The following is a 22,068-nucleotide window of genomic DNA, read 5'->3' as shown; positions in this document are numbered from 1 at the left end:
GCCTGAGTTTTGAGAGTTCTCTGGAGTTCAGTGAAGAGTGAATGATTCTCTAAAACCCCATTTTAGAAATTTTCCAACATTCACAAAAGAACCTTGCTGCCAGTAGTAGTAGTAGTAGCATTTTGGGGAGGCAGCGAACTATGGAGCAATAGTACAAAGCTCCTGAAGAGGGAGGGGGCCCGAGAGGCTTGCCCGGAACCTGTTATTATTTCTAAAGCGTGCGGAGTGCGTCCGAACCCTCTTGTCCAGGCGCTGTGGTAGCCGGCGGCCCCGAGGGACTCTGCAGTCCAGGCTCGCGTTCTCTGGCCGTGCTGCGCTTCCACTCCGCTCTGAGGAGCGCAGTCCCACACAAGGGAGCTGGAAAAGCGGCGGAGGGGAGTATTCCTGCGTGGCAGGCCGTCCTGCTTCTCTGGGCACAGCCCTTTTCCTCAGGGTCCAGCCAGACTCCAAGCCACGGGATGGAGAAGGAACAGCAACCAAAGGGCATATGGTGCTGCCTTAAGGAAGGTTCCAGAAAGCTGGCAATGTCTCTGCCTACACTGCAAGGGCTGCCCAGTAGGGGGAACCCAAAGGCACAGGCAGGCAGTGCTCACCTCCACTGTGGGAGCCCTCACGCTCCCCCTGCACCTGCAGGCTTGGAGTCTGGTTGAGGGAGGGAGGGGAGTTCTGGGGGGGGGGGCAGGGTCTGGGCTGAGGGCCTGAGGGGCTGTGGGGGATCCTACATCCTGCTCCTTGGCAGGATCGGGGCTGTGTCTGCCCCCTTGAGGAAAATACCCCGAGCCATCGTTGGCCCCACCGTGCTGGCCGCCCCGAGGTAGGAACCACACCTGCCGCCAGTCTGCGTCGCCCGCCCGTGGAGACCCTGGGCCTGTTGCTCTTTCCGCAGCTCGCCTCCCTCCGTCCGCCCGGGATTGGGTGCTGCTTCCCTGCCTGGCAGGAACAGGTTTCCCTGGGCACCTTCTTTCTGGAAGAGTGAGATCTTGCCTCTGAAACAGCAAAGATGTTGGGGCCCCTCACGCCCCCGCAGCCTTGTCACCTGTGGGAAGGGGCTCCACTATTTCCAGCGGCCTCCACCCCAGGCCCCCAGCGCCCCTGGCCTGCTGCAGAGCTGCCACAGGAGATGGGGGCCTTGTGTGGCGATTCTTCAGGGACCATGAGGCTGTGGGTGACCATGTCACCCTTCCTAGTAGGGATGGGCCTCCAGTTCATCCTTTCTGGGGTCGGACAGTGATTTCTGCTATCGCCATTGCTAAGCATCTGTTTGCAACTTGTGGAAGTTGCCACATGGATCAGCCCGACTGGGTCTGACTGTGACCCCTTCCCCGTCTGGGCCTCAGCGCACCACCCCCTGCAGGTTGGCCTGGATGACACTGCTGGGCGGAAGACCCCAATCTGGTTGGATCAGAGGATCCCAGTGCCACTCTGGTCAAGCCCCTTCCTTCTCTGGGCCTCAGTTTCCCGCTTGTAGGCTGGGCTGTCGAGCAGATGCGTGAAGTGCTGGCTCCAGGTGGCTGTGGCCACATCCACGTGTGGGGGCGCAGAAGCGGTGGCAAGCTCCTCACGGCCCCAGGGTTGGCACGAACTGGCGAGACAGTGAGTCAGACACTGGCCCAAGCTGGCTGATCTACCCCCCTCGTGCCCTGGCAGGTCTCCCACCCCAGGGCCTTTGTATGTGCTGCTCCCACTAGCTGGGTGATGCTTTCCCTTGTCCTCTCCAGCCAGCTCCTCCAGAAAGGCCCTCTTCCGTGTCTTATCCACCCCAGCCCCGTTTTCTCAGTCCTTTATTGCCTTCAGAACCCAGCCCCCAGTTCTTAGTTGTCTGCTTTTCTTCCCCAAAGAGAATGGGAGGTTTGAGGGACCACGTCTTCGCATCCCCAGAACCTGTGCCTAGCACAGTAGGGGCTCCTCTGACATCCATGGGTGGAAAGAAATGTTGCAAACCCTAGAACGCCTGGGGAGGGGGTCCCCAAATTCCTGCAGGGAGAAACCACGATATCAGCTGCACCCGGGGGCTCCATAAACAGCATTTCCATTCCTTCATCTCTCTGAAGAACCCCAAGCTCCTTGAGAAGCTCCGGGACACCCTGGCCACACTGAACAGCTAAGGTGGGTACATGGTCGGGTGGGCAGTTTGTCCCTAGTGCTTAGGAGCAAGCTGGTGCTAGGTGGTTAGGGAGGACTTCCTGGAAGAGGTGCCTCTGGGTTTGTTTGGCCTTGCCACATCCCTACCTACTGATTCTCCAGTGGATCCCCAGGGCCTGGGGGTCAATGCAGCCACACAGGGAAAGTCCTGGGTCACCTCCAGGTCCATAAACTTGTTGGGTCATCTGTCCAGGGGTGGAGAGTCCTTTGGGTGGAGCAGGATGTCAGGATGGAACATTCCCAGCAAGGATCTGGGAATTGGCAAACTCTGGGATTGCCCTGTGAGGTTCGGGGAGGGCCTGACATAGCCCCAAGGGACCATTTATAGGCAAGGAGGTGAAGTCAGGCCTCAAAGCTGTGAAGGGCCAGACCCTGGAGAGCCTGGTGGTGGCTGGAAGGGTCCCTTCAGTCGTGAGGGCCGGACGGGGCAGCTGGGAGTGGGCAGGACCTGACCAGCCCGGCCGGAGGTGGTGAGTCACTGCATCTGCTGGATCGGCTCTGGGGCTGGGTGGCGGGCAGGGAAGGCTCCAAATCCAGGCCCTGAAGGGGAGGAAAAGGAGGCTGCAGAAGATGGAGGGCTCACCCCAGCCCAGCAGCTGAAACAGGGGCACTGTGGGGGGAGGGGAGCGTCCTGACAGGGTCTAGAAACAGCACTAGGCCCAGGTCTGGGGCAGGCTGAGCCCGCACGGCGGGTACCCCTTGTCTGGCCCCTTCTCCCCAGCACACCTGCGTGAGTAGCCCCACAGGCTGCACTGATCCAGCAGGGAAGCTGGATGAGCAAATGTGGGGAGGGCAGGCAGCCCAATTAGAAGAGACTGACAGCCCAAAGGAAATAATCCCTAATGGTAGATTTGAGGCACCAGGCACGACAAGAGAAGGAGTAAACCTGACTGTGTTGGGCCAAACTTCATGACAGCAGGTGCAGGAAAGAGCCTGCAGGTGTGTGATCGCACGCCCCACCCTTACTCTCCCCTCCCCCTTGATTCTCCCGCCAGGGGCAGGATGGAGCCCTTGCGGCAAACCCCCAGAGAAGACCAGAGACCAGCTGGAAACCAACATTTTATTGAGCTCTCCTCACCCCTCAGAAATCTATTCCAGCAGATTTTCTCTGCCCCGGGGCATCACAGACTCGGGGGTGTGGCCAGCACTCCCCCCGCTGCCCACCAGAGGACCCACCAGCGAGAGGAAGGCTCCTTCCCGGGACAGGCCACCGCGCAGGGGGCTGGGGCCGGGAGAGCAGGCCCAGCCAGGCCTTGGCACGGGCAGTTAACCAGTAACGACCCCAGAGGTATAATGAATTCATTTCTCTTACAAAAAGAAAAAGACAAAAACTAGTATGAAACCTCAGTCGTGTCCCAGCACTCAGAGTTTAAATATAAAAAAGGGATCATCAGAAAACAGTTAAAAAGACAACAAAACCAACACGGCCACCGCCAGGGTGGGTGGTCGAGGGGGCGAGGCCAGCCCCGCCCCCGCCCCGCAGCAGCTGGCGTCACTGGAGGAGGCGGAACCCCCAGCCTAGCAGCAGCCCCAGCAGCAGCAGCAGGGACAGCACCAGCCTGCGCCCCGGGTGGGGGGACACCTGTGGGATGAAGGGGGGAGAGGTGAGGCCCTCCAGCCTGGAACAGGTGTGCTCCTTCCACGGCGCCTCCTATGCCCGCTCTGTGGCCACAGGGATGAGCCTGTGTGGCTGAGAGTGGGGTGGTAAAGAACGAGGCGGGGGCGGGGGGATGGGGACACAGGAGCATCTCCAAACTGGACCGGTCTGGGACGAAAACCAGAAAGATGAGCACAGGCAGGGCGGGGGAAATGGCCCAGGACACGACAGAGGAGGAGCCAGCCCACCCAGGCTGCCAGTCAACTGGGGCCGGGTGGGAGATGAGCTGGCGTGAGGGACCCTCCCTGGTGCCGGTGGGAGGGAGGGAGGAGGAGGGGTCAGGAAAGCCGCTCAGGAGAAGAGGCATCTGCGGGGCGGAAGAGTGAGGAGCCAGCCACGTCTGCCAGATGAAGGCATTCCTGGCGGAGGGAACAGCATGAGCACAGGCATGGAAGCAGGCAAACACACGAAGAATTCAAGCACGGAATCCCTAAACCAGGGGTCTCCAAGCCAAAGACCGGCAGAAGAGGGGAAGCAGGCAAGACAAGACAATAGGGAGTGGTGCGGTCTGCGGCATCCGGAGAGGAAACGCCTGCTCCACAGCCGCAGAGTGTCACCACGTGCAGGAGGGTAAGTCAAGGTCACAACATCTCAAGGTGTATTTACCCTGTTCCTGAAGGTCAGGAAGCTCCAGATCCTTATGTTCTCCCTGAGGTTAGTGAGTCCGTCCATGAGACTTCGAAGAACACCTCTCAGGCCTGTCTGGTTGTAGGTAAAAGCCAAGCTGTAAGACAAAGGGGAGGGGAAGCAGGGCCATTACTGCAGGGACAGGGGCAGGGATGGCCTGTACTTTAGGGAGCCCCTGTGGGGAGAAGAGGGTTCCCCCCCCCCACCCACTCCCTCTCTATCCCCCTTCTCTGGTGGCTTCACCAATGAGCGTCTCTCTCCATGGGCCATTTCTGGTCCTAAATTCATCTCATTTCCTGTTTCCTTCCCCTGCCCGCCCGTCCACTTCAGTCTCGGGTTCTGAAGCAAACCACGTGGAAAATGCCCCACTGCCCACGGGCCCCAGGAGGCAGGTCCCCCCTCCAGGGGATCTTTGCTCTGACAGAGGCCTGGGCACCCCAACAGAAGGAGGCTGCCTCTCGGGACCAAGAGACTGCAACCGCTGTGGTCTCGAGGGGAAGGGTCCTACATCCCCCACCTTGAGAAATTCTGGGAGCATCTGAGAACCCAGAGATGCTGGCAAGTCATGGAAGTCCAGTGGGCTCAGAACAGAGGCCCCCCTGCAGCACACACAGCTCCCCTGAGCTCACCATTTCCTCTCAGCATTTTAAGTCAAGACCCTTTCGGGAAAGTTCGGTCTTGGCTTGACGAAGCAGCAGAGAGAGGCACCTGGGTTCCGCTTTGCCGCCCAGGTGCAGGGGCTGGGGACTGCCGGCGGCGAAGGGACTCAGGGCTGTTGGCAGGGGAGCAGTCTCCTCCCGGGGTCCGGGGAGCCGCCCACCTGTACATGGCCATCCCGGGCAGCTCGCCAACGCGGGGAAGCATCCATCTCACTTCCATCTCGTCCCCGATGAAGGCCAGCCGCATGGCCACATCGTCGGGGTTGTTGCTGTGGGGAGGGCACGGGGAATTAGGGGTGTGGCTGGGTAGTGACCCCCACATACACAGGCCCGCCTGGCCAATCAGGCCCCAGGTATGTGGGAGGCAAGGGGTGGCACAGAGTGAGGTGCGAACATTTGCACACCCCTCCTCTGGCTCCCACTTTGCTCCAGAAAAGACCAGAGAGGTCCCATCCCTAGGTGAAGTGTGGGCCCCGCTTGTGGGAGGGCTGAGACACATTTAGGGCCCATGTGATCGGCAGGTCGGCCTCCCTGTTACATCCTTCCTCTCCCCTCCAAGGAAAATTGAAGGGCTGAGAATCCTAGCAGAGGCTACCCGCCTGGGGACTTGCCAGGAAAGGTGGCAAAGGTGGGCAGTGGGGCTGGGCAGGTTGGGGCTCTGAGACCCCCTGCGATCTGGGACTGGCTTCCCACGGGGTCTTGATTTACCCTCCCCCTTGTGGGGAGTCTAGGATCTGTTCCCTGCTCCCCAATCTGGAAACCACCAGCTGTCATCACCCCTTTCAGAAGGAGGGGCTCACCAGTTCCCTCCTCTCACTGACCAGGAATCCTGGGTGGGAAGGAGGACTGTGCACTCACACCTCATCTCCAGATCCGACACCCTCCCCTCCCTCTGGGCTGGCTTCAGCCCTGCTCTCAGGGGTTTGCCCACATTCCATCTGGGACTTTCCAGACAGGCCGGCCTCCCCGTGGCTCCCAGGTTAGCCCCAACTACCTGCCCAGTCTCCCCGGGGTCCATGCTCTCTATTCCAGGGGTGCCGGAAGGTCGGATGGGAGGCTGGGGAGGTCTGGCTGGCGATCCAGGTGGGGGGTTGAGGTCCCACCTCTACGCCAATACCCTGTGGGACCTCAGGAAGACACCGCCCCAGGCTGAGCGTCCCCTGTTGTCATCTGCAAGTGGAGCAGCGACAGGGCAAGAGGCAGATTTTCGGGTCCCTCCAGCTCTAAGATCCCAGCCAGCCCCAAGCCCCAGGTCCAAGACCTAATGACTCAGAGAATCCTGAGGCCTAAAGCAAAGGGAAGCACCTGGAACCCTGGGGCCGGTCCTGCAAAGATCCCCTCTTCGCTGCCCCGGCAGCCCGGGACAGGCTCCCTCAGGCTACTTCTGATTTTCTAAACTTCGAACCGTCTCATCAGGTGGCCCCGATGAGGTGATCATGGTCACTGAGGGCCAGGAGACACCCGGTCCTAAAGCCACAGGCTAAGCCATCTTGGCGGCGGCGCCCAAGGCCCCTCCTGGGAATATGCCGGAGGCCGAGGGCTCCGTGGGCTGACGTCAGAGGAAGCGCCATGCCCGGGCACAGGCCTCCACGACCACACCTGGGGACTTTCCGCCCTGGAGCCCAGAAGGCCTGCTCTTCTAACCATACCCTGAAGGTCAGGGACCACAAGTGGGTGTGTGTGGGGCCTGCAGTGTTACTGGGACCTACCTGTTAGGGGAGGGCCCCGGATCATAGTACTCCACGAGATCAGTCATGCCCGGAACCTCCAGAACTTCCGGGCCATGCTCCTGCAGGAAGGTGCTCAAAAAGAGGTTCCTGGAGAGGGGTCCTGTGTGGGACATTTCTTCTCTGGGGGAGAAAGATACAGACTGACTGAACCTCGTTCATCAGAGCCAAACGTGACTCTCCTCCTCACTTTCCCAGCATGCCTTGCAGCTGGCGGTGGGCACACAACCCAATTCTGGACAATGAGGTCTTGGAGGTCTGATGAGAGGGCTGCTGCCTTCAACGCAGGAGGGAAGGCTGGAGCTGCAGCAGCCACTTTGACACCAAGGTGCTGAACGTTAAGGTAACCAACGTGCCAAGAATGCAGAGGAGAGAAGGACAGAGCCTGGCTCTCTGATGGCATTCTCGAACACCTGCAAACATGTAAACCCCAGCCACCCTAATTGTGTAAGAAAAATGGAACCCAACTCATTCAAATCACCATTCACTGAGCTTCCAGTTCCTTGCAGCCCAAGGCCCTCCTGTTACAATCGTGGATTCCCCCATCAGAAGTGTTCACGTCCTCCCCTGAAACAGCTGGGTAGGAGTCCGTGACCTCGTTCACCACAATTTACCCCACACCACACTGAACAGCCTTAGGGCCAGAATATAATGGGAAAGAATATGGAACCAACAGACCCGAGCTCGACCCCAGCTCTGTCACTTAGTAACTGCGTGATGCCGAGGGATGAGGCACCAACTTCAACCCACTGTCTTACAATAATGTCCTGGGGTCCTAAAAATTCTGCAATTCTTTACATTAGCCTGCCCTGAGTGGATAGGACCCTCTCATTATCTTGTTGGATCCCTAACCTTCAAGGTAGGTATTCATTAAGACGACACTTGGAAACATTCATGAATAAGCCACGATTAAGGGACAGAGCCAAGTGTCCCTGCTCCCCAGGCCACAGTGGACAGCGTTCATCCCTAAGGTGGGTCAAATGTCGGCAGGACACACACGGGCGCCCGGGGACGCGGAGTCTACGCGAGACAGCGCACATGACTTGCTTTCAGCATTAAGGGTGGTGATCGGAGACGCGGAGCCAGGGCACAGGCTCGTGGGAGCACAGAGTAAGTGTGGCCCCTCCCAGTGTCTCAGGGCGAGTCGAGACAGGCTATTCGGGAGAAGAGATGGGCACGCTGCGATGTCATCAAGGGCGCAGACCGGTACTCGAGGGTCTGGGGCCTTTGAGAAAGGAAACCACAGAAGAACCGCATTGTTCTAGAGAGAATATGTGCCCAGAATTTGTCTCAAGCTGCTGTTTCTGTTTCCTAAGGGAGAGCTGGTAGAGTGTCAGGTCTGTTCCAGATGAAAGCCCAGCTTGAAACACAGCTCTGGCAGGAGTGAGGGCTGGAGAAATCAGACATGTAAACACAGCCACAACGGCCACAAAGGGCCCGTGGCCTGACATATGCCACCCGCACCTGTCAGGACAGCACCTTCCCCTGCGGGGTGCTGGTGGTGGAGGGAGGGTGCTACCACCCGCTGAGCGCACCTGCGGGTGGTGTGAAAAAGCGTGCAGGCCTGAGACCCAGCAACGAGCCCCCCAAGACCATCAGGCCAGCACGAGCCTGAACCCAACAGGGAGATCAGATGGCATTTCTAAAAAACCCTAAAACGCTGCTAGCAACTTCACGGCAGCACACGTAGCGCTCTGAGTGCACAATCCTGCACCTGTTCCAGGGAACGCCAGGCAGCAGTTAAAAGCTGTGAGGCGTGGGGGCACCTGGCTGGCTCAGTCCATGGAACATGCGACTCTCGGTCTCAGAGTCGAGTTCAACCCCCGAGTTGGGCATTGAGCTGACAAGAAAAGAAAAAAGAAGAAAAAGAGAAGAAAAAGAAAAGAGAAAAGGAAAGGAAGGAAAGGAAAGGAATGTGGTGAATCTAGATCCTTCTACACTGTAAAGTTCTTCAACAATTCTTTTGTAAAAACTAGATCATAAAACCTAATATGGCTGGAAGCCCTTTCTGTAGCCAGAGATTGGGGGGGGGGGGCTTGCTGGAAATGGCAGACCCCCGTCCTGGGGACCCACCTCCAGCCACACCCTGGCGCTGACACCCTGTTCAATCAGTGGTCAGACTTCAGTTTTGCTTGTTTAAAAAGACAGAAAAGGGCGCCTGGGGGGCTCAGTCGGTGAAGCGTCTGCCTTCGGCTCAAGTTGCGATCCCAGGGTCCTGGGATCAAGACCCGCATCAGGCTCCCTGCTCAGCGGGGAGTCTGCTTCTCCCTCTCCCTGCTGATCCCCCTGCTTGTGCGTTCTCTCTCTCTGTCAAATAAATAAATCTAAAAAAAAAGAGAAAGGAGAACACTGGGGGGGGCAGCGGCAGCAAAAAGGGCAAGTACACGGACTCTGGTTAGACGCCGTCTCAGCAAGTTAGAGGGAACCACTCAGGCAATAAAGACGGAGAACATTCAAGTCACCAAAGAAAGTGTGATCATTTCAATAAGACAGGAGAGAGATTTCTAGCAGGCATGAAATGAGCCTTTATGTAGAAAACAAAGAATCACCTTTTGTTCTGAATTTTTTTTTTGAAGACTTTATCTTTTTATTTGAGAGAGAGAGAGCGCAAGCAGGGGGAGCGGCCGAGGGAGAAGCAGATTCCCTGCTGGGCAGGCAGCCCGATGTGGGGCTCGATCCCAGGACCCTGAGATCATGACCTGAGCCAAAAGGAGACACCTGACTGAGCCCCCCAGGTGCCCCGAGAACCACCTTCTAGAAGAGTTTCAGGTTGCCAGATACCAGACCGACATATAAAAAGCAAGACGCGCAAGGCAACCAGAAAATACAGTGGCAGATAGATACGTATTTACAGACACAGAAGGCTTTTAGTCAGGAATGAAATCTGATTTAAAACTTACGGAGAAAAATGTAAAACTCCATTGAAGGGCATAAAGGGCCCAGATAGATGGACCCAGCTTTCATGAAGGAGATATTTTAACACTGCATAGCTAGTGAGCCCTGTGGGTCCACATGCCCTTGAGCTCGCACGACCGTAGCATTTAAGGAATTGGACCCGAGCTGCCCCCAGGCCCCAGGGGGCTTGGTGTCTATGCAAATGGCAATTTTCCAGGAAAAGCAGTCCCAGCCCTCCTTTGCATGGGCCCTCCGGACCCCCTTCCCCTTCGCATCACACCCCAGCAAGGGGCTGTTCTCTTCCCAGAGGCTGCTGTGTGCTCCCAGGAAACCCCTGCCTCACCGAAGCAGAGGGGCCACAATGGGACCTCTGAACCCCCCCCCCTTGACCCCCTGTCCCAACATGCCTCGGCCTCCAGCAGACATTCCCAGAATCGCTTTGCACCAAGTGGGAATGGGGTCCCTGAGGCCTGTGTCTGATGAGCTCCGGGGCTGGGTGAGTGGTGGGGGGATCCTGGGGTAACCTCCTAACCCAGCCAGTCACTTGAGCTGCAGTGCAATCTTGGGCAAGGCCTCCAGTTTCCTTATCTGTTAAAATGGGGATAATAATCCCAAACTAATGGGGTTCGTTTTCCAGGCAAGAACCCGCATCAAGGGCCTGTTCTTTTTCTTTTTTTTTTTTTTTTTTAAGATTTTATTTATTTCTTTGACAGAGATAGAGACAGCCAGCGAGAGAGGGAACACAAGTAGGGGGAGTGGGAGAGGAAGAAGCAGGCTTATAGCGGAGGAGCCTGATGTGGGGCTCGATCCCACAACGCCGGGATCACGCCCTGAGCCGAAGGCAGCTGCTTAACCGCTGTGCCACCCAGGCGCCCCATCAAGGGCCTGTTCTAACCCCAGCTGATGTTTGAGCACCCAGACCTTGTCAGGCCCCGATGCAAGCCCTGTGAACGGATTCTAATTACACGCTCACCAGCCGGGCCAGGGCTGGCCTTGGGGCTCTAGATCTGGACTGGGCGAAATCAGAGTACGGGCAGGGAGCCGGGGGCAAGGTCCCCGCAGCAATCCCACATGCTGGGCGGGGCCAGTGCCGGTCACTTCCTGTCCAGCTCTACTACAGCTGCCCGCCCAGCCTCCGGTCCCCGCTGTACTCTCTCCGATCGGACCTCCATGCAGCAGCCTCCCACCTGACCCGGCACTGTTTCATTCGGCTCCCCAAGGCCCTCAGGGGTAATGCCGTGCCGCTCTCAGGGCCCTCTTCTCCCCTTGGCCACCTCCCCAGCCCCAACCCTGCCCGCCCCGTCTCAGACCTGCTCCCACCACACCGGAGACCACGTGCTTCTGGGAGCCGTGCTCGGACACTTCAGGCCCGCCCGCCTTTGCAGGGGCAGTGCCCACTGGCTGGCACTCCCATCTCCTTTGCCCACACATTCCTACTGGTCCCCAAATAACTCAGCCCTGGCACTGCCTTCCTAGCTCGTCCGAGCCGGGCTGGGGGCTCAGGCAGCCCCTGCCTCTGCCCCTTTCGTCTCTAACCAACCACACGGTGGGTTTGCTGCTTCTTCCTCTGTGGGGCTGAGAGCGCGGACTCTGCACCTCCAGCTTCTCCCCTTTCTAAAGGAGGGTCCTAGGAATGCGGGGCTCCCGGGGCCGCTGTGAGGACAAAATGACGGAATCCGTGTTCGTGCCCGGACACTACGTAAGGCCACAAACCAGGGGCTGCCACTGTTACTAGTCAGTCGCTGGTCCCCAGCCCACAGCACAGAGTACGTTCGTCGAATGACCCAACACCGCCCAGCACCGCGGCAGCTGCTGGCCCAGGAGCCTGGACTGTTTTTAAGCATCTATTTTTTTTCCCAGCAGATTTGCAAACAAGTAGTTTCAAACCGCTCTTGGGTGAAAAGAAGGCACACCTAGCTACGCGTCCCCACCCAAGCTGCAGCCCACACGCTCTTACTCGAAGATCTCAGGACGCCAATCTCGTCTCTACACAGAAGAGTGCCTCCCGCACAGCCACAGAGACACCTGCAGGGCCTGGGAGATGGAGACAGGGCAGGCTCCCAGCCGCCTGCGTGTGCTTTCATACGACGTGTGACCTCTCCCACACACACTGTGGGGACAGCTGCCCCTCCCTGGAAGGTGCCCCTTCAGTCTCCCCCAGCCCACCCTTACCGTGTGTCCCTGCGTGCCTTGCAGACAAGCGGGGACAGCTGGTGATGCTCTAGGGCCCCATTAATATCACCTGGTCACTGGAGTCCTGGGTGCCAGGCCAGTGGCTGCTGGGTGGACCCAGCTGAGACCTGGTCACCAGTTTTGTCCACTGGGGCTTCCCACCCACACCCGACTCCATCACCAGCCCTGCTGCCCAGGACGGGGGTGGTGCGCTGGTCTGTGGAGCACTCACAGCATCAGGTGAGCTGAAGCCAGAAAGCCCGGACCTCAGCCAAGACAGACCAGGTTCCAGTCCCAGCTCGGCCACTGCTGTGTGACCAGGACCAGTCACCTGATTCTGAGCCTAGCTCAGAGAGGGCTCTCCTGCGTGGAAACAGCACAGCCTCCCAGAGCTAAGATGATTAAGAGATACAGCTGTTGCCTACTTCTGGCCACCCGGCAGGGGCTCCAGGGCTGGCTAAGGAATCAACGACCCCAGGGGGGGAGCGGGAGGTTAGGGTCCAGTGACGTCACAAGGGCACCTAACCTATGATCTCCAGGATGTACCCCGGTAGCCTGAAAACCGTAAGCAGGGGGTCTGCAGGTGGTGCTGTGCCGGGACCTGGAAGGCACGTGGCTGCACGCACAGAGCAGGAACGGTTTGGAACGGTGCAGCCATGCGTGCTGTTATAAAATGAACATAAACAGATGAATACGTCCGTCTGCACAGATCATCTCCTGAAGGAGATTAGTGGAGAGGGGAAGGGGTCTCTCTGGGCCAGACGTGGGAAGGGGAGTGAATTTTTTCTTTTTTTTTTTTTAAAGATTTTATTTATTTATTCGACAGAGATAGAGACAGCCAGCGAGAGAGGGAACACAAGCAGGGGGAGTGGGAGAGGAAGAAGCAGGCTCTGAGCGGAGGAGCCTGATATGGGGCTCGATCCCAGAACGCCGGGATCACGCCCTGAGCCAAAGGCAGACGCTTAACCGCTGTGCCACCCAGGCGCCCCTGGGGGAGTGAATTTTTAACTCTGTGCTCTTGTGTTCTTGAACTTTTACTACCATGCATGTGCCGGGATCGTGTGGATTCAAAAAATAAAGCAACGGGCGCCTGGGTGACTCAGTCGGTTGGGCATCTGCCTTCGGCTCCGGTCGTGATCTCAGGGTCCTAGGATCGAGCCCCGCATCAGGCTGCTTGCTCAGCGGGGAGTCTGCTCCCCCTCCCCCTACTTGTGCTCTCTGTCAAATAAAAAGATCTTCCAAAACTAAAGCAAAAAATTATTGTTTTGAGGCAAGAGCTTGAATTTTCCTGAAATGGAAAGGTAAAAGACCTTCCAAGATTTATTTTAGAGAGAGAGGGTATGTGAGCAGGCGGAGGGAACAGAGGGAAAGGGAGAGAATCTCAAGCAGCCCCAATGCAGGGCTCGATCTCGGGACCCCGACATCATGACCTGAGCTGAAACCAAGAGTCGAACGCTTAACCGACTGAGCCACCCAGGCGCCCCTGGACAAGGTCTGTCTTAAAGGTCTATTTCAGGAGTCAAGCCCCCGCCCAAGCCTCCCCACCTGGTGGGGAAGTCCGGTGTCCCGCCTCCAGCCTCCCCCATTAGGAACCTGCAGATGCCTCAAACCGTTCCTTTGAGGCCGGCAGGGCTCACTTCCCTGGTGACGGAGAAGCAACTGGGGAAAAGACAGGGAGCAAGAAAAAGGAGGGAGAGAGAAGAGAGAAAGGTGTTCCAGGTAAAAACAAAGTTGAAATTCACCCGTGGTGGGGTGGAAAGGTGGAAATTCGGTAATTTGCAAAGTGGCGGCTTGGAATGGGCCCCTGGCGCCACAGCCCCTCAGTGCTGCCACCCCACCTGCACTGTGGCCCCACGCCCTGCACCCCAGCACAGGTGCTGGCCTGACCCACCGTGAACCCAGGTGGTGCAGGCAGAGCCAGCCACGGGGCAGGGTGGTCTTGGCCTCTGTGGCCTCGGGCAAGGACTGTCTCCTCTGGGCCTGCTGCGGCTGCTCTCGGTGACCCCACGCCCTTATTTGCATCGACTGGGTCCAGCTTCCCCCAGGAGGAGGTGTCAGCCCCACTTCACAGATGGCGACCCAGGAGGGGAGAGAACGGAAATTCAGAGCCTCTTGACCATGCAATCATGCTACCCACCCCCGGGCTCCAAAAATACATCCACCCAGCAGTGCAGGCCAACAGAATAAAAAGGCAGCCGCAAAAAAACCCCAAAAAAACAAGCAAAAAAAAAGGGCGCCTGGGTGGCTCAGTCGGGTTAGCTTCTACCTTTGGTTTAGGTCGTGATCCCAGGGTCCTGAGGTCCTGGGATCGAGCCCCGTGTTGTGCTCCCCACATAGCAGGGAGTCTGTGTCTCTCTCTCCCTGTGTGCTCTCTCTCTCAAATAAATAAATGAATCTTGACAATCACTAAAAAGGTCTTGCTCTGAGACCTGAAATGCCAAACAGTTTCCACTGAATACGATAGCGATGGAACGAACAGACTGGGGCCCTGCACATAGACAGGGCTGGGCCAGAGCCAGACAATTCGTCCCGATCCATGCCCGCATCGCACCTTCTGGGCACAGGAGCCGAGAGGCTGGCACGAGAGCGAACGTAAAAACAGCAGCCGGCGCTGCGCAGGCTGGAGCCCTCTGGCAGGGGGGAGCTTTACCCACTCTCCACAGAGGAGTTTAGGCCAGTGCAGGGCTGCTCACACACCCGGGGGGGAGGAGCCCCGTGAAACCCAGCCTCCAGCCCCGGGGAGGCGCTTTCTGGGCCCAGCAGCCAGTTCAGGTCCAATTTTGGTGGGAGCTGCAGAGGCCCGATTCGGCGGCAGGTCCCCAGGGCCCCACGCCGGGCCTGGCTCAGTGTGCTCAGGTTCGTTAGTGGAAATGATGCGAAACCAGTGCCCCCTCCTCCTCCCCGAATCCACACTTGGGCCAGGCTGGCCGCCGCAAAGAAGGACGGAGGTGGGTCCGCAGCAACGGAAAAGAAGTCACGGTTAGCTGCCGCGTGCCGCGAGCGAGACGGGGAGCCACTGTGGTGCCACTTACGCAAATGTGCATGTCTCACCGCTTCTGCTCACCACCTAGAGGGGGCATTGCGCCAAGGGGCGCTGGGCGGGACACCCGCGTCCTAGTCCGGCTTGGCCGTTTGGTTTTGGACAAGTCCCTTCGCCCCTCTGGACCCTGAATTCCTTGTCTGTAAAACAAACGTTGGGGAGATTTTCTTTTTAGGTCCTTTCTTGCTCAAACATCTATAAAGATTCCCCGACCTGGAGAAAGTCGAACAGATTAACAATTCTCTGGATGACTGATTTTGAAACTGGCTTTACACCAGTTTGCTGTGGCCTGAAGGTTTGTGTCTCCTCCCAAATTCATGAAGCCCAGGGTGATGGTACCAGGGGGTGAGGCCTTCAAGAGGCAATGAGATCCTGCAGGCTCCACTAAGGGGATTAGTGCTCTTCTAAGAGAGGCCCAGGAGAGCTCCCTTCTGGTCCCCAGTCCCCCACTCAAGGATACAGGAGGTCAGTGGCACCCTGACCTTGGATCTCCAGCATCCAGGGCTGTGAGAAATAAATTTGTGGTTTACAAGCCACCCAGATCGTGGTGTTCGTTATAATACACAGTTCAAGGGAGTGAAAAGAAAACAGGTGGTGGAGGGTGGGGGGAACAAGGCAAGGAAAATCCCAAGTGGGACTGGGACCCCAATCAAAGTCCTTGTTGACACCCAAAAGGGGACCCAAGTGGCCCCTCTGCTTTTCCATCACCGTTAGAAAGGACAGGGGGCCAAGATCCTACCCGGGCCTGCAGTATTTTAAGTTTAAGAAGCATGTATTTAAAAAAAGTTCTTGGGGCAGCTGGCTGGCTCAGTTGGTAGAGCATGTGACCCTTGATCTTGGGGGTTGTTGTGAGTTCGAGCCCCAAATTGGGTATAGAGATTACTTGAAAAATTCATGAAAGAAAAAATAAATTAATAAATAAAAATAAAATAAGTTCTTCAGTGTTTAAAGTAAGTAAAAAAGATTGTGCCCTGCGAGGCCTTGAGCTCTGAGGGGCCCAGAGAGACCGAAGCAGCCCTCGAGGTCCTTTATTCTTGAGTTTTGGGTCTCCTCCCCCCCCAAAAGATGTTATTTATTTATTTGACAGAGAGCGAGCACAAGCAGGGGCAAGCAGTAGAGGGAGAGGGAGAAGCAGGCCCCCCGGTAACCCTAAGCCAGGACCCTAGGATCATGACCTGGGCGAAGGCAGACACTGAACGGCTTCACGGACTGAGCCCCCCAAGGCGCCCCTGTGCAGAGGAGTTTCAATTACTGACTGAATCCTGACCCCCCCCCCTCTGGTCAGCAGCTCTGGGGGCTCCCGTTTCCTCCCTGGGACAAAGTCCTCAGCCCCCCACTGGCCTTGCCCTGGCCCTTTCAAACCCTCAACCTGACTTTACAGGCTCCCTCTCTTCCCCCAGGCTGGCAGAGGGGGGCCTCCTCCTTCGGCAGCTGCGGGGGGCTGGCCCACAACCCACCTCTTCCCGGCCCTCCCCAAGACAGAAGTGATTGTTCCTCATCTGAGCTGTCCCAGCACCTTCGGTAAACAGACCTGGATTGGGCACTTGGGCCATTCTAGTCTCATTAAATGCTGACCTGTCTGTCTGCCCCAGTTCAGAGCAGGGACCTAGTGAACAGGGACAGTTGGGGGGCGGGAGGGGCAGACAAGATACTGTCAACCAGAACAAGGGAGCTGGGCTCACAGGGACAGCCAACTCCTAACTCCTGGCTCAGAGACCCTGGCCTTGCCACGTCCTCACGCCACGCCAGAAGCTGGCATACGGTGCACAGTGAGGGCTCCCTAATGGATGACGAGCCTGGAGCTCAGGAGACGTGCATGCCATGCTGACCAGCTCCCTCAGCGCTGGGGTTTTCCTGATGCGTCACCGTCTGTACGTGGCAAACTCGGCAGATCTGTCCTCACCTTGACCTAGCTTCTTCTGAGCTCCAAGCCATTGACACACAAATGCCAACTTCTTCGGGGGCAGGGAGGGGCCAGAGCTCTCAATTCTAAATATCCGAATCCCAGGGATGCTCTCCCCAGGCAGCCAGGTGGGCCCCTCTTGGCTCTGGAGTGCACACTTCCTCACTGTCTGGGTGACAGGCTGTCTTCTCCCACCTCCAGAAAAACAGGTTTACCATGCAGTGCCCGGCCAGGCCCTGTGGGTGTTTTGTATTGTCACACCCTAATATTGACCCTAGGAAAATCAGCTGTCCTCCCTGTGCCCGCCTCCACGCGCTGACCACCAGCCCTGGCCTCTCTGGCGGCCTCAGCACCAACGAGGAACTGGAGGCCGTGGCCTTATTTGCTTACATTCTGCATTTCTCCCAGGGCCGGGCCCCAGCCAACCAGTGGCAGGACAAAGAGACGAGGGAGCGGCTACACGTGTCCACTCCCAACCCATGGCAGGCTTCCTGGCGGCCGCCGACAACAACACCCGAGCGTGCTGGGGACGTCCTTGAGACCTCTCGGAATTGTTCTGAGCAGAGAGAAAAAAACAGCCAGACTCTCGTGGGATCCACTATGTGCAAGGCAGGGGAAGCAAGAGGCCATTAATTGTCTACAAACTTAATAGGTTCACTAAAAACAGGATGCTTTCCAGGGAGAGGGGAAAATACCTCCGAGGTCATTCAAGACTCAACCAGTGGATGGAGCCGTTCCCCAAGCACCCCCTTTCACACAGTAGCTGGCCGGAAGAGAAAAAACGGGGCTGATGCTGCTCTCAGGTTTCTCTGCAGCTCAGCGAATCCAGCTTTCGCACCTACCAACCCCTAATAGAACTTCGGACTCTTAGCATGCACACAGCACTCCACACTCAGCCTCTCCCGGTGTGCCCAGGCTGTGCCATGAGTGTGGCTTCTGGTCCTCCTGTTTTCATGGAGCTGCCGGCTAGTGTCAAGCTACACGAGCACCGATGGGTCCTTTCCATCTGTCTTTGGTGTCCTGAAACAGTCCGCCGAGGTCCTTGCACAGAGGAACTCGCAGGAAGAGAGGAAGCGCCGCACCTTTAGATGAGGTAGTCAGGGAAGACTTCTCAGAGGAGGCAAGCAAGTGAACGGGAGACAGGGGAAAAAAAGGATGACACCCATGGGGACGGTGCTTAAGTGTATCGATCCATTTGTTTTAGGCTTTACTCCATCCCGTGGAGGGCCTCACAGGATCCCTGGTGCTTGGAGAAACATCCTTGCTGACAGAGTTCCCACAAAAAAGAAAAAAGAAAAAAAGATCACCTGGCAGCCCTCTGAGAAAGTTGATTAAATAGGGGTTCCCCCACCAGGGCACTCTGAGGCACTGATTGAAAGCCAGTCTCCCCAGATGCTGTAGACACTTTAAACCAAAAATGAACACAAATAAACCTGTACACCGTTAACGTTGGTAAAGCTGAAGGAACCACAGCTAAAGCCATCAGCGACAGCCCTGTGACCTTGAGGTTCAAAGGGTGGGAAATCCCCAAATCCTGGCGCGGGAAGGGAAGGGTGGAGAAGAGCTGAAGCTGTGGACAAGAGCGGCACCAAAAGCCAGGTGCTAAGGCTGGAACCCCTGCCGGCTTCGGCCTCAGACTGACCACTTAGGGAACTAAGGGTAAAACCACACCAATAAACACCTAAAATGTGCCGCTCCTAAGAATTTACCCCAAAGGCATGCCCAAGATAAGCAGACGTAAGGTTAAAGCGTACACCGTAAGGGAAGCCATTAACAGCCACCAACACTTAGCTGGGTGTGCACCACACCTGGTGGGGAAACGTCGCGGACCCCATTCTACAGAATGGGCAAACTGAGGCTCAGAGGTGGAGTGGCCTAAAACCACGCAGCTGGAAGGTGTCTGGGTGGAGAGTTTTGGCAGGGCTCCCAGAAAACGGCTCTGACTTTTAGTTTGACAGGCTTTATGTTGCCTCCTGGACCGAAGTCTCAGTCTCTCCACCTGTGAAATGAGGCCTCCGATCTTTGGAGGCCGGCCAACACAGAGCACAACTGTCTGCTCCCTCCTCATGCGGGAAGGATAACGCTGATGACCCTCCCTTCCTGGGGAGCCCGAGCGAAGCTTCACAGAGAACACCCGATCAAGGGCCGGGCCTCAGTAGGTGCTGGGGGAAAATGTTACAACGGCAGCAGCAACAACAACGTCCTGCCCCCCGGGGTGGCTCATTCCAGCGAAAATTACAGTAACGATTAAGGTTTACAAAGCGGTTTCGCGCCCAGGAGGCCGGGGCTCGCAGCGAAAGCGTACGGAGCCCGGAGCCCACTCCCCCACCCCCGCCCCGGGCTTGTTTTGGCCGCGCGCGGGGCTGGCGGCGGGACCCCTCCCGGCCACCGGATGGAACGCGCCCGCGGCCCGTGCAGCGCCGAGCGCGCGGGCCGCTCCGGGTTTGCAAAGCGAGGCCGGGCACGCCCGCGGGGCGCACCTGTGCAGGGCGAGGGCAGGTGCGGGGCGGCGGCCGCGCCCGCTGGGCGCGCAGTTCCTGTTCCGGACTTCCCCGCGGCCCACGACAAAGCCTGTCTCCGGCCCTTCGCAGGTGCGCGGCGACTCGGGGCGCCCCGGGGCCGGCGGGGGCCAGCGCCCGACGCCATCTTCCCGGTTACGGTGGACACCGCGGCCCGTGGCTGGCTCTCCCGCGCTCCGGCCCGGCCCGCACGGCCCCCCGACGGCGTGGGAGCCGGACCTCGGGAGGCCGCGCCGCAGGCTGGTGCGGGGCGACGGGGCATCCGGCCCTCCCGGCGCGGCGCAGGGGGGCCGCCCCATTGCACGGTCGCGGAGACCGAGGCCCGCGGGGCCCGCGGCTGGTACCATCGCCGGCGGGGCCCTGGAGACCCCGCCCGAGAGGGGGCGTTTCGGAGCCGGGGTCCCGGAACGTCGCCCGAAAGTGACACACCCAACAGCTGCCCGGGACGGAAAAACCTGGGCACAGGTCCCCAAGCTTCTAGCCGCTCGGCACCCAGGGCAGCACCGTGAGCGCCTCCTGCCGGGCTCGGGCTGGGCGCAGGGGCGGAGGGCAGCGGGGTGAGGGCCGCGGCAGGGGCTCGGACTCACCTCGCGTCGGAGGTGGCGGCGGCGGTGGCGGCGATGGTGGCGGCCGGGGCGCTCGAGCCGAGAGCCGTATTGTCTGCGGCCGCCGGCCGGCGCGCGAGCTTATAAACCGCCGGCCCCGCCCCGGCCCGCCCCCGGGGCCGCCGCTCCGCCCCGCCGCTCCGGATCCCCGACCCCGGGCTCTCGGCGGCTGGTTGAATGTGTTAGCTGTCTGCGCCCCGCCGTCTGCGAGTGCAGTTTCCCAGCACGGCGGTGCATTTAGTAGGCGCCACGGAGTACTGGTGGACGAATCCACTGGCTGATTTTGGGTATACGATCCAGGATCTTGACACGGATTGTCCCATTCGCCCTCCAAGGAGTCCTGAGGCCACGGTGCTTTTTTCCATGCCCATTTTACCGATAAGAAAACTGAGCGTCGGAGAGGACCAAACAACAGCGGGAATTCCCCCCTCAAATAGTCATGCTCGCTGTGCTAGCAGTTTCGGGAGTTAGGTTTTGTTTTGTTCTCAATTTTCTTTATTGTGGTAAAAGACACAACACAATTTGCCGTATTAACCATTTTTAAGTGTACCGTTCAGTGGTTTTAAATACACAACGTGCAGAGATCACCACCGCCCATCTCCACAATTCATCTTGTAAAACAAGCTCCATACCCATTATAAAAACTCTCCATACCACACCGGGCGTCTGGGTGCTAACTCCGCTAAGCGTCTGACTTCGCCTGTGGCCATGATCCTAGAGTCGTGGGATCGAGCCCCTCATTGAGCTCCCCGCTCAGCAGAGGGCTGGATGCGGACCCGATCCCAGGACCCTGGGATCACGATCTGAGCCGAAGGCAGCCGCTTAACCACTGAGCCACCCAGGCTTCCCTGGAATTGGTTATTTTTGAGCCTATTTCACAAATGTGAACACTAAGGGTGATGCTTTGGTAGAGACTGCATGGGCAGTATCCCACTTCCTCCCCGCACCCCATCCTTCAACCTGTACCACCCACCACACCCCCATTCCCCGACCATCCACGTGGGAGCAGGCTCCTGGGCCTAAGAAGAAATCGGGGGCAAAGCCTCTGGGGAGGAAGGAGAATCAGAAAAGGTCCAGGTAGGGTGAGACCCAGCCCTGGGGCGGGTTAGGGAGAAGGAGGAACAATCCCGAGGTGGAGCGCAGGAGGGGAGCGTGGTGAAGGCAGGGGAAGGCAGAGGCCTGGCTGGGATTACAAAGTAACCACCCTCCCAAGAACACAACAACAAGGCTTGTTTATCTTAGTGCGTCTCTGAGGGCAGAGGAACAGCAGCTCCAAGGGAGTTCCCCTCCCCCTAGTTCTGCCATTTGCTACCTGTTGGCGCCCCGGACCCCTTCTTCCCACTTCTGGGGTGTCTGGCAGTGATGCCCAGTGTTCCTTAGGTGTTATCGCTGAACGGAGCTGACCCCACCCCACCCCCGCAGGGCTATAGGGAGGATCAGAGGAGATCTGTGACCACCAACAGATAATCCTTGGTGAACACCAACAGAATTTAAGCTTCAAGGCCCCTCCCTAGGGGCTCTTCTGGCATCTTCTGGTTTTGTAATCCTTTGAGGACCCCCAAATCACATCACCTCTAAGCTCCACAAAGCCGGCCGGAGTGAGGAGCCCTGTAAGATCGGCCCCTCCCTCTCCAAATGCACCCTCTGAGCCTCGTAGAAGGGAAACAATGACACGGGGTCTCATGGGCCAAAAAGGCCTGACCTCTCTGCAGGAGAATGCCTCCAGAGGGGTCTCCAGACTGAAGGCACAGGGCCAGGCACATAGTAGGTATTCAACAAACATTAGTGGAACAGATGAGGACAGTTTGGGGACAAAGGGGGGATAGAAGTCCCCAAGGGAGGGGTGGATGAAAATATTTTGTTTTGCAAGGTCCTAAGATAATATGCTGATCCAAGAGTTGAGAAGGAGGCAAAAACTTTTGAATAAGAATGGGGCCTGTATCTGGCCTTGGCTTCCTATTAGTCCAAGAAACAGCCCCAGGCTAGACGTCAAAGGAAAACAACAACACTAAGAAGAGTGGCAAGCACCAGCATCTGGTTGGGGCCCCTAGTCCCAGGGCTGACCACTTTGCATCATCTTCTGTAATTCTCAGGACCTCTTCTTTTTTTTTTTTTTTTAAAG

The 22,068-nt window shown here is 57.9% G+C and overlaps 1 protein-coding gene and 1 long non-coding RNA gene across 3 annotated transcripts; one reads left to right on the top strand and one right to left on the bottom strand.

The window, feature by feature from the left end:
- Window positions 1-2,295: 2,295 nt before the first annotated feature.
- On the bottom strand, window positions 2,296-20,033 carry BIK (BCL2 interacting killer). Of its 2 annotated transcripts, none has more exons than XM_040637667.1 (5): window positions 19,929-20,033; window positions 6,795-6,935; window positions 5,247-5,354; window positions 4,406-4,523; window positions 2,296-2,682 (listed from the first exon to the last, which is right to left on the bottom strand). In XM_040637667.1, the coding sequence occupies exons 2-5, from the start codon at window positions 6,926-6,928 to the stop codon at window positions 2,548-2,550; spliced, it is 495 nt and encodes a 164-aa protein (XP_040493601.1). In that variant the 5' UTR covers window positions 6,929-6,935; window positions 19,929-20,033; the 3' UTR covers window positions 2,296-2,547. The 2 variants fall into 2 exon arrangements, with proteins under 2 accessions (XP_040493601.1, XP_040493602.1); XM_040637668.1 differs by lacking the exon at window positions 2,296-2,682 and adding an exon at window positions 3,189-3,724.
- LOC103674050 lies at window positions 2,540-3,465 on the top strand. The gene is made up of 2 exons (XR_571537.1): window positions 2,540-2,612; window positions 3,138-3,465. It is a non-coding gene; the product is annotated as an uncharacterized LOC103674050 (long non-coding RNA).
- Window positions 20,034-22,068: the final 2,035 nt, after the last annotated feature.

The sequence above is a fragment of the Ursus maritimus genome, unplaced genomic scaffold (assembly GCF_017311325.1).
Source record: "Ursus maritimus isolate PB19 unplaced genomic scaffold, ASM1731132v1 scaffold_21, whole genome shotgun sequence".
Classification (NCBI taxonomy): domain Eukaryota; kingdom Metazoa; phylum Chordata; class Mammalia; order Carnivora; family Ursidae; genus Ursus; species Ursus maritimus.
Note: the sequence above shows the minus strand (reverse complement) of the source record. Positions and strands in the feature narration are given on the sequence as shown.